General features: G+C 30.3%; 1 protein-coding gene across 1 annotated transcript; it reads left to right on the top strand.

Moving 5' to 3' along the window:
• The first annotated feature begins 1,905 nt into the window (after positions 1-1,905).
• On the top strand, positions 1,906-8,739 carry LOC130677298 (odorant receptor 85f-like). Its single transcript, XM_057483996.1, has 3 exons — positions 1,906-2,074; positions 5,554-6,271; positions 8,314-8,739. Exons 1-3 carry the CDS (start codon positions 1,919-1,921, stop codon positions 8,652-8,654), a joined length of 1,215 nt encoding a protein of 404 aa, XP_057339979.1. The 5' UTR covers positions 1,906-1,918; the 3' UTR covers positions 8,655-8,739.
• The last annotated feature ends 1,962 nt before the right edge of the window (positions 8,740-10,701 follow it).

The raw sequence follows: 10,701 nt of genomic DNA, 5'->3' as shown, positions 1-10,701 counted from the left end.
TTCAGAAAAATAAAAAACAGAACTTGACGTGTAATTGCTATTAAATCGAAGGAGAAGAATTTATCTGGAAAGTAAGCATAAGCTAACTTCATATCGTCAAGTGTAACATGAAAGTAGCCAATAAAATCGAAGGAGAAGAATTTAAAGCTGGAAAGTAAGCATAAGCTAACTTCATATCATCAAGTGTAACATGAAGGTAGCCAATAGCCGAAAATTCGTCTTATCGTAGTAATTTCTTCGTTAGATCCGAAAAACGGGGGCATCAAAATTTTGTAATTTTTAATTTTTTATTAAATTAACAAAAACAGTTTAAATTTATGAAAATTAAATAGGAATATAATAATTATGAATAAATGAACTAATATTATAGGCTGACAAAGCCCAATAATTTATTAATTTGGATTTAAAATATGAGTGAGGTTAAAGTGACATATGGTTCGAGAATAGAGACACGGTCGTCTCACACCGACGCGACACACATGTTGTACATGTTTGGAACGCGTACTTGGCGCGAGACACTACCGTGTCTCCGGATCGTAAATTCTATTTGATAAATATTACGACTGAAAACATTATGACGACCAATACTATAGAGCAAATTATACAAATCTTGTTCATAACGTTTACAATACGAGTATCGTAAAATTAAACAGTTGATAATGAAGAATTTCCGCCCCTACGAACAAAAAAGAGGAGGTTGCTGACTGATGCAATCAGACAGAAAGTAGAGACAGAGGGAAACTGAAGGGAGATCGTTGAGGACACGTGACGTCATTTCATCTTCTGAGGATTTCACGTCATGGCTCTTGACCAGATTGTCAAATAAGTATGAAGTGGAATTGTTATGTATTGAAACAGGCATAAGAATAAACACCTGTGAGAAGCGTAGATAGTAGTGCCAAATCGTACGGAAAAGCCGAATCTCAATATACATTTATATATATACATACAAACATCTTATCATAGTTTAGGCAACTCATACACTGGTCACTCGAATTAACACTAGCGCTATGCACGACAAATACTACTAACATCAATTAAGAAATACTCCTATTTAAGTATCGTAAAATTTATTACTTACATTGGAAAGATACAAATGTAGCACTGAAAAGTTAAATAAAAAACTAAGAATAATTATTTGCGATTTTATATCTTATTTTCCATTCCTATATTTTTCACGATACCAGTATTGTATACAGTATATGTATTGTATACTTTCAACCTTATATTCTCTAAATATGAATTAGTGAAAATAGGTGGATATTCACTAATTCCAAGTGCAAACCGAACCACTAATTTTAAAAAGTGGTTGGCACTCGGAATTAGTGAATATTCATTTATTTCACTTGTTCGTGTTTAGAAGAGTACTGCCACTATTTTGAATAGCAATGAGATTTCGACTAATAATTTTTGTTATAAATGTCATTTAGATTACAATTCTAAGATCAGGTGTATACACGAAACGATTTATATTTTATTTTTATCAAAACAATTTGTTAGATTAAAATTGACAGTTTTTCTATTGATAGAAATTATAAAATATATTTTAACTATGTAACCGTTTCTGTTTCTTTGTACGAATCACGTAATTAAAAATCCAAACAAATCAAAACGAATAAAATTCATAATAAATTTCGAGAATGGTTGATATTAAAATTATGTTTGAGTATCATTTTAAGGATAATAAAAATATTCATTCCATAAAAATATATTTTATTTTTATTCAATAAATGATACTTTAATACAATGATGCAGAAATGAAAATATTCAAGCTTATAACTTATGCATTCGACATATGAATTACTCATAAATATATTCGCGGCATATTATAGCTCCGTAAATTATAAATGAGTTATAAGATTTCAGTACTGCTATGATTTAGTACAAGACATACATCTTTTGAATTAACATCTACAGCATGAATTGCAAAAATACTGTACCAGTGAAATGGAATTCGGATACAAGTTATGCATTAGGACCTTACAAACTCTTGTCTCGAGTTATCGGAATATGGCCACTTGATCGTTTCGAAAATATTACTGTTATACAAGTTTTTTTGAATTCATTCTTGCAGGTAAATTAATATCAAGTATTATAATATTAATTGTTTTTTACATTCAGTCATTGTTTAGTTTTTTTATCAAGTTTTACAATCATGAATTAATTACAGTTTGAGCCTTCCGCAATCGATTCTTTATTAAAAAAGTTATAAAATAACTGTCATTTAACAGCATTAAAGTTATGAACTATAATATGTTGAATACTCAAAAAAATTTATTTAACGATGATGAAAGTCTATTAGTACTAATGCTAATACGGAACTGATAATTGCTGAGTAAATTATGAATCAAAGTATGCGATACGATCTGAATTGATTTCTGTCGATAAAATAATGACTGAAAAGCTTACCCGGGAAAAAATCACCAGGCCTGATCATGCATGATTCATACATGTTCGTGCATGATTCAGGTATGATCGTGCATGATCCAGGTATTACGTTGCACGATCATGCAAAGACATGTTCAGTCATGCATGACCATGCAAGACAAGACAAGATTAGTCATGCATGATCTATGCAATATCGTGCATGACCAAGCTTAATCATGAATAATCATGTCTGAATTTGCATGATTCGTGCAAAGGCATGCATGTCCATGCAAATCCAGTTTCAATTGTGCATGGTAATGCATGACGAGGAGAGAATAATCACACATGATTCATGCATCTTCATGCATGACTAAGCTCAGTCATGAATGATCATTCACGACACTGCACGAATTATGCATTGTCATGCATAGCCATGTAAAATCATGTTCGATTGTGCATGATCATGCATGACAAAGAATAGTCACACATAATTCATGCAACGTCATGCATGACCAAGCTCAGTCATGAATGATCATTCATGTCACTGCACAAATTATGCAACGTCATACATGACCATGTAAAATCATGCCCAATCATGCATGACTATATATAACGGGAAATTAATCATCATGCATGAGATTGCATGACTGAGTATGACTTTGCATGAGTATACATGACTATGTCTGATTCATACGAAGTGATATTCTATCATGTATGATCACGGATGAGAATTTATAATTGGGAATGTATAATAATAATTGTAATTGAAAATTTTGTTGCTTAAAGTTTATTTTTTTTTAATTTAAAACTATTACATTAATAATTTCTCACACACAATACATAGTGCATTGTTTTAATTTGATTTATTATTAGAAATAATAGTTTTCCACTTTCACGAATAGGCATTATGTAAGTTATAGTCACCTGATGTTCAACATTACAGAAAAATTTTGTATGTTCAATAACAAATTCTTCTATAACAAAACATATTATTTTCTTTAACTCTACGAAAAGTTGTATTGATCCATAAATAATTAAATCATTATCAGCCAAAGTTATCTGCACTGTGAAACTATTAGTTTTTATAGTTTTATAAGCCTTAGACAAGACTAAGCATGGTCATGAATGAATCATGCACGATTGAGCGTGATTCATGCTAAGTCATGTCTGATCATGCAAAAAAATACACTCAAAATCCGATCGAGCTTGAGTCAGATATAATTGAAGTTTTTAATCAGGAATGATCGAATGTTTTTGATAATAAAATTTTAATAATTGACCATTTATTTTCGTTTTGAAGTTAGTAGTTAAAGTTATTTTTTTTTTTTTTTATCGATGATTAAAATAAATTTAACTTATAATTTTTTATTCAACTAATAATTAAAATTAATCTTTTTTTTCCAAAAAATAATTAAAATAGATTTAATTACAATTTTTTTTTATTAATCGAAGAATAGAATTAATAAATTCTTGCGAAATTGATAATGATAGTCGATACAATTGCATATTGTTTTTTTCAATAAGTAATTATGATGAATTTAATTGTTAAATTTGCTTGTAATTTATAACTAGAATTATTTTCGTTCATTATTAAAAAAATATGTAATAACCAAATCAAGATTGAATTCAAATGATATTTTATTTTTGACAACCGGAGTCTTCAAAAGATGTTAAGAATCACCGTAAACTGAACGAGACAGGTCAGCCTAGTGAACAACAGACATGCTCTATAAGACGACGGTCGTGGGTTCGAGACCTGTCACGGGTTAAATTTCAATAACACTTTTCGGCCAGTAAACCTTAACTATACATTAGGGTGATTCATTTCCGCAAAAGTTTTTTTTTTCAAGTCCTCAAGCAAAATATCAATCTACATTGAAAAAAAAGAATTCTCACCAAATATGAGCTCTTAATTTCAATGCTAAGTACTTGCCACTTGATTTCAAAGATATCCCATTTAAAATACACGTAAATTAAATTACTTTTTTTTTAACTTTCTAATACTCAGCTGCATTTCATGATATCAAGGAGGGTTTGGTCGTAACTTGTAGGGCATTTGGTGTTCTTCAAAAGTGCCCATCGTTACTTAGCTGGAATTCCAGCTGTTTCACTTGTGTCCGTTGCGGAACTTATTTTTCCTATAAAATTGACGTTTATTGGCTTGCAGAACATAAACCAATGGAAATACATCAAAAATGTTTATAGAAATTTTATTCCCTTCAAAAAAGTCCTATGAGTCAAGTCGCTAGAGTTCATAGTTTCCGAGTTACAATCATTTTAATAATTTGAAAAATAAAATATCAATTATAATTTTTTTTGTTATATTATATTTTTCAAATCATTAAAATGATTGTAACTCGGAAACTATGAACTTTAGCGACTTGACTCATAGGACTTTTTTCGAAGGGAATAAAATTTCCTATAAAATGTTTAGAAACATTTTTTATGTACTTTCATTGGTTTATGTTTTGCAAGCCAATAAACGTCAATTTCATAGGAAAAATGAGTTCCACAACGGACACAAGTAAAACAGCTGGAATTCCAGCTAAGTAACAAAGGGCACTTTTGAAGAACACCAAATGACCTACAATTTGCGACCAAAACCGCCTTCATATCATGAAATGCAGCTGAGTATTAGAAAGTTAAAAAAACAGTAATTTAATTTATGTGTATTTTAAATGGGAAACCTCTGAAATCAAATGGCAAGTACTTAGCATTGGAATTAAGAGCTCATATTTGGTGAGAATTTTTTTTTTTTATGTAGATTGAGATTTTGCTTGAGGACTTAAAATAAAAAAAAACTTTTGTGGAAATGAATCACCCTACTATACATCAATACTAACAAAATAAGTTAATTTAAAATTGAATTATCATTATTTTTATTTTTTATTTTAATAATTCTAGGGATTGTGCTTGATCAGGACTGACCATGCTTGGTCAAACATGATTAGGCTTGCTCAAGCATGATCATGCCTAAATATTTGCCAGCCACGAGCATAGGTGATCATGCATGAGAGAGCATAATCATGCCTGACCGAGCATGATCACGCATGCTTATGGTTGGCAAATATTCAGGCATGATCATGAATGAGATTAACGCATGATCATGCATGATCAGGTCTGATGATTTTTTCCCGGGTAGATTATGTCTATTACATGATTTGCATCAAATATTGTTTACTTCAGTTTTTAGTTATAATTATATTTATTCACGAACTCATTGTAAAAGGCAATTGCAGTGTCATTACTGATATAGTGGATGCACTAAGTTTGATTGTGACTAGTACTTTATCTATCGTTAAGATTATTCTACCTCTTGTCTACAGAAATAGGATGTACCTTATTGTAAATTCAGCAATTGAAGATTGGGCAAACATTCGCAATAAACAGTCGAGAGTAATAATGTTAAAATTTGCTTTTGTTGGCAGAATTGTTTGTATTGTTCAAATGGTTGGTGCTTACATGACAATAATTCCACTTATATTTGGTAATCCACCATCATTTTATCAATTTCCTTCTAATAAGTTAAAAGACAATTCCACTCTATTGAGAAACATTCCAATTGGCCCGAATTGTTGGGTATCAACAAGCATGTCAATGTTCATGTACATTACTTATTATGGTCTCATTACTGTGCATTTATTTATTTTGTGTACATCATATATTGGTGGTGACGTTTATATATTTGGTATTGCAATGCACGTTTGCGGACAACTACAACTTCTGTATAATGAGATGGAAAATCTTAGTGGAAAAACGAATTTTTCCAGTCTCCGAAAACAAATTAGTCAATTATCACAGAGACATAGTTATTTACTGCAATTATCAAACGAATTCGAAAGAACATTTAATTTCATTATATTACTGCAAGTAGCTGCTAATACCTTTCTCATCAGTATGTCAGGTAGATAAAACTAAATTTAAAAAGTGATTATTATTATTATCCAATATTAAAAATAATAATATATTATATGGGAAACGTTAAAACAAAAAGATACTTGACAAAGATGGGGTTGACTGTCTGAGCCAAAGATAATAGCTGTTCTCATACAAAGTCTGAAATCATGTTTCATAGTAGAAATAAGACAGTTTAAGATCAATAAGTCGTACAAATTCAACTATCAACTTCCCAATACAACGTTAATAGAATGAGCTTAGTACGAATGTGGTTAAGTTTCGGAATTAAACAAAAAACAAATAACATCTGATAGCAGAAATAGAAATAGATTTCTCACTAAAATAATTTGAAACCCAAATAGAATTTAAAAAATTCATCATTTAGTAAATGGTAAAAAATTCTGGAAAACAGTTGATTCTGCGGGTTAGCCGTATAACATCCCACTATTTTTTAAGGTCTTTGAGCTCAAACAATATGCCTTTCTTTGATCGATGAAAATTCAAAAACCAATAATTATTCAAAAATTAGGTTGATTGTTATTTCCTAAATTTTTCGCCGTCGATATCTTTTAAATTAATTAATCGATTGTGATATTCAATGCAATTTTTTTAGTCTTCACGGTGATAGAAATTTAAGTCATTAAGTTCAACAAATCGGATTCTATTTGAATAGAACACTGTAGAGAATTTTTTTTATTAACGACATCTCTGGAACAAATAATGATCCGACTTTGTTGGTTAAAGAAAATTTCGATGCGGATTTTCGAGTTTTGTTTTAGAGTTTAACAGAGTTCAATATCAATATTTAGAGCAAGGTAGAAGTTATCTATGAATAAATATTTTTTCAAAAATTTAATAATGGTTCCCTAATGTTTCATCCACAGAGGTTGAATCCACGACGTTAAATCTGCGACATTCAATCCACAGACATTCGATCTGCAATTTTATAAATTCAATATATATATTAGGGTGCTTCATTTCGGAGCCAGATTTTTTTTTCAAGTGCATGTGGAAAAAACCATAGTTCAACACAAAAAAAAAATTTTTGCGCATAAAATAAAATTCTATGTCGATTACAGACCTAGCTCATTGAGAAATTCGATTTTCCCATCTAACTAACATAGGTAAAATTTTTTTTTTAGCTTCAAGTATTTTTAACCTCCTTAACAAATTGATAGATCAAATAGACTAATACATATTTTTGTAGGAAATTGAACGCTCTACAAAAAAGGTCTCTTATCATTTTTCGATAAATCTATCTGTTTCAAAGTTATTAGAGCTCGAAGTACAGTTGGAGATCGTTTTACTTTTCCGGTGAAACTATCAGACTTATCAAAAATGCTATAGGGTCTTTTTTGTTGCCAATTTTATTCTCTATAAATTATTATCAGTAAAGTTTTTCTAAATTCCGCATTGTTTTCTAGTTATTTTTATTTTAATTTCAAGATCTGAAAAAAGTGGTTCTGATCGATTTCAAGAGCTCGACATTGAAATGAAAATAACTAGAAAACAATGCGGAATTTGAAAAAACTTTACTGATAATAATTTGCAGAGAATAAAATTGTCAACAAAAAAGACCAAAAAAATTTTGTGATAAGTCTGATAGTTTCACCGGAAAAGTAAAAAGGTCTCCAACTTTACTTCGAGCTCTAATAACTTTTGAATAGATGGATTTATCGAAAAATCATGAAAAACCTTTTTTGTAGAGCGTTCAATTTCCTACAAAAGTATGTCTTAGTCTATTTGATCTATCGATTTGTTAAGGAGGTTAAAATTACTTAAAGCTTAAAAAAAATTTTTTCCCATGTTATTTAAATGGGAAAATCGAATTTCTCAATGAGCTAGGTCTATAATCGACATAGAATTTTTTTTCTTGCGCGAAAATTTTTTTTTTGTGTTGAACTATGATTTTTTCTACATGCACTTAAAAAAAAATGTTGCAACGAAATGAAGCACCCTAATATATATATATATATATATATATATATATATATATATATATATATATATATATATAAATGAACTACAATAATCTATGAATTTATATAGGTATTCTTTTATTATGGAGCCTTAAAACTGGAGATAATAAAATAACTTTTTCTACACTCATTCGGATTTACCTACTTTATTTTCAACTTTATATATATAGTTATATTGGTGAAGCATTATCAACTCAAACCAAAAATTTACAAAGAGCGATATATAATAGTACCTGGTATGAAATGCCACCGTTATTAGCCAAAGATTTGATGTTTATAATAATGAGAACCAGTTATCCATTTCATTTAACAGCAGGAAAAATTTATGACATGAATACTGCAACCTTTAAAGATCTTGTAAAAATGATGTTCTCGTATTTTTCCGTTCTGCGGCTAGTGTTTTTAGAGTGATGTAAATTCGAATGGATAAGTAGATAAGGAGCTTCGTATATAAGAATATTTTGTTTATTACACCAATTATTTTAAAAGTTTTTAAGTTGAGATACAACATATTGAATAGCAAAAAGTTAACTGTTTTTTTTTCACCTTTTTGAAACATCCACCCGAGTCGAAATCTCAAACGTTCGTTAAACGTTTTGAACGTTCGTTAAACGTTTTAAACGTTAAAAACGTGAATACAACGTTTCAGGCGTTAAAAACGGGAATTCAACGTTTTAGTCGTTAAAAACGGGAGTACAACGTTTCAAACGTTAGAAACGTGAAACCAACGTTTCACACGTTAAAAACGCGAAGACAAAGTTGTAAACATTAAAAACTTAAATACGGTAATTGATTATTGTTATCTTTAAATACAAATTATGGCTCATTACATTGGTAATCTTCTATGAATTTTGATTCCTATTGAAATAACACTTGCTTGGATTCGAGCCGGTACAGTATTAAAAATACTCTCAATGATTTCGTTTCACTCAATATTATGACTATAATTTTTGATCGATTGTTTTGATCTATATTTGATATATCTGTGTATTTTTTAAAAATTGGTTCAATACCGATATTTATTGAAATTAGAAATCAATTTATGACATCATGACACATGTTTTGAATAATTGATTTTAAAATTTTCTTTTCATGTGGGATGAAGTACGGTGCGCTACTCTAATTAAAATTCCAATTGAATCCGATTGGTTCTGATTGAAATCCGACCGACTTTTAATCAAAATTCATTGGTTTCAATCGGAGTTTTTAATCAGGGTAATAAGGTTTGTGAGATTTCTACATTACCGCACAGAAAAAATCATTCATGAATTACTTTCGAACTTCGGTGGTGAGAAATAGATCAATTTATCATTATGTAAACAAATTAATTTATTGATAGTAAAAAACTATTCATTTTGGCATTATATTTGTATTAGTTACTGAATTTTTTTGATTTCATTAGATTAATCGATCTTTCGATTGACAACAAATATTCGAAAATATTTATAAGTATTGTAACGGGTTTTTCACCACCGGGGATCTACCGGAGTGAAGTCCGAATAAACTTACTGTTTTTGGCTACCTTGTTCAAAAATAATTAAGTTGGGCGCCAGGTGATTTTATAATCACCAAATAAATAATTATCAAAAATGTCGACTCAAGGTGCCGGATCGGGGAAAGGTCAGGCACTTAAGATTACGAAAAATAATTAATCAGAATAAATCAAATAATCAGTCGTATTTTAATTAAACAAAATCGTTGATCGGTATCACAAATCAAAAGTAATCGGTTACAAACAAAATAATAAATTGCCGTGGTTGGCTTGACTCGATATGAACAAATTATCAAAAAAAAAACGTCGTTGATCGAAACAAAATCAGTTCTTTGCTCAAGGAAAACACAGTCGGTTCACAAAATTAAAATAAAATAATTTTATTGTCCGGAGACACACATACAGCGGAAGTATTAGAGAAATACTTGATGAGTGACGTCAGAGTATTCTTACACGGCGAGGTGACAAGACTGCTGTTGCGAATGAGACACGGATAATCCGTAATTCTCAGAATTGCTCGAACGAAATAAAATAAAATATAAATAATATTTTATTTCGGTAACGCGTTCAATTTCACTATCATACCGTTATTACGCGTAATTAAGGATTTCGTTAATTAATTATTATCGCACTTCACTTATTTATTAACAAAACAATGCAGGCGTACACTTTGTTCAGTTTCGGGCCGAGGTTTCGGCTTGTTCACTTGTTCACGAACTCGGTTATTGTCGGTCGTAATTAATTGTCGCGATCAATTAATTTAACTAGTCGTTGATCAAAACTCGGATTGGTCGGGTTAGTCGTAAATCGCGTTGTTCATTCGTCGGGATCGAAATTGGTCGGAGTCAAATTGTTCAAATAAACATAACGTGGCCGTTCAGTTCGGCGTCTATCCCGGATCTCTCGTGACAATCAATGCATCGAGTCGATTGCTTGGTCAAAGTCGGAATCTTTGCTCATAGGTGT

The sequence above is a fragment of the Microplitis mediator genome, chromosome 11 (assembly GCF_029852145.1).
Source record: "Microplitis mediator isolate UGA2020A chromosome 11, iyMicMedi2.1, whole genome shotgun sequence".
Lineage (NCBI taxonomy): Eukaryota > Metazoa > Arthropoda > Insecta > Hymenoptera > Braconidae > Microplitis > Microplitis mediator.
The sequence above is the reverse complement of the archived record's forward strand: the minus strand, read 5'-3'. Positions and strand labels throughout refer to the sequence as shown.

Excerpts from the sequence above, each read along its gene's own strand:
- LOC130677298 (XM_057483996.1), top strand. The coding sequence starts at position 1,919 with ATGAATTGCAAAAATACTGTACCAGTGAAATGGAATTCGGATACAAGT. Across the intron at positions 2,075-5,553 it reads TTTTGAATTCATTCTTGCAG|TTTTTAGTTATAATTATATT; the intron begins GTAAATTAATAT and ends TGTTTACTTCAG. Across the intron at positions 6,272-8,313 it reads CTTTCTCATCAGTATGTCAG|GTATTCTTTTATTATGGAGC; the intron begins GTAGATAAAACT and ends GAATTTATATAG.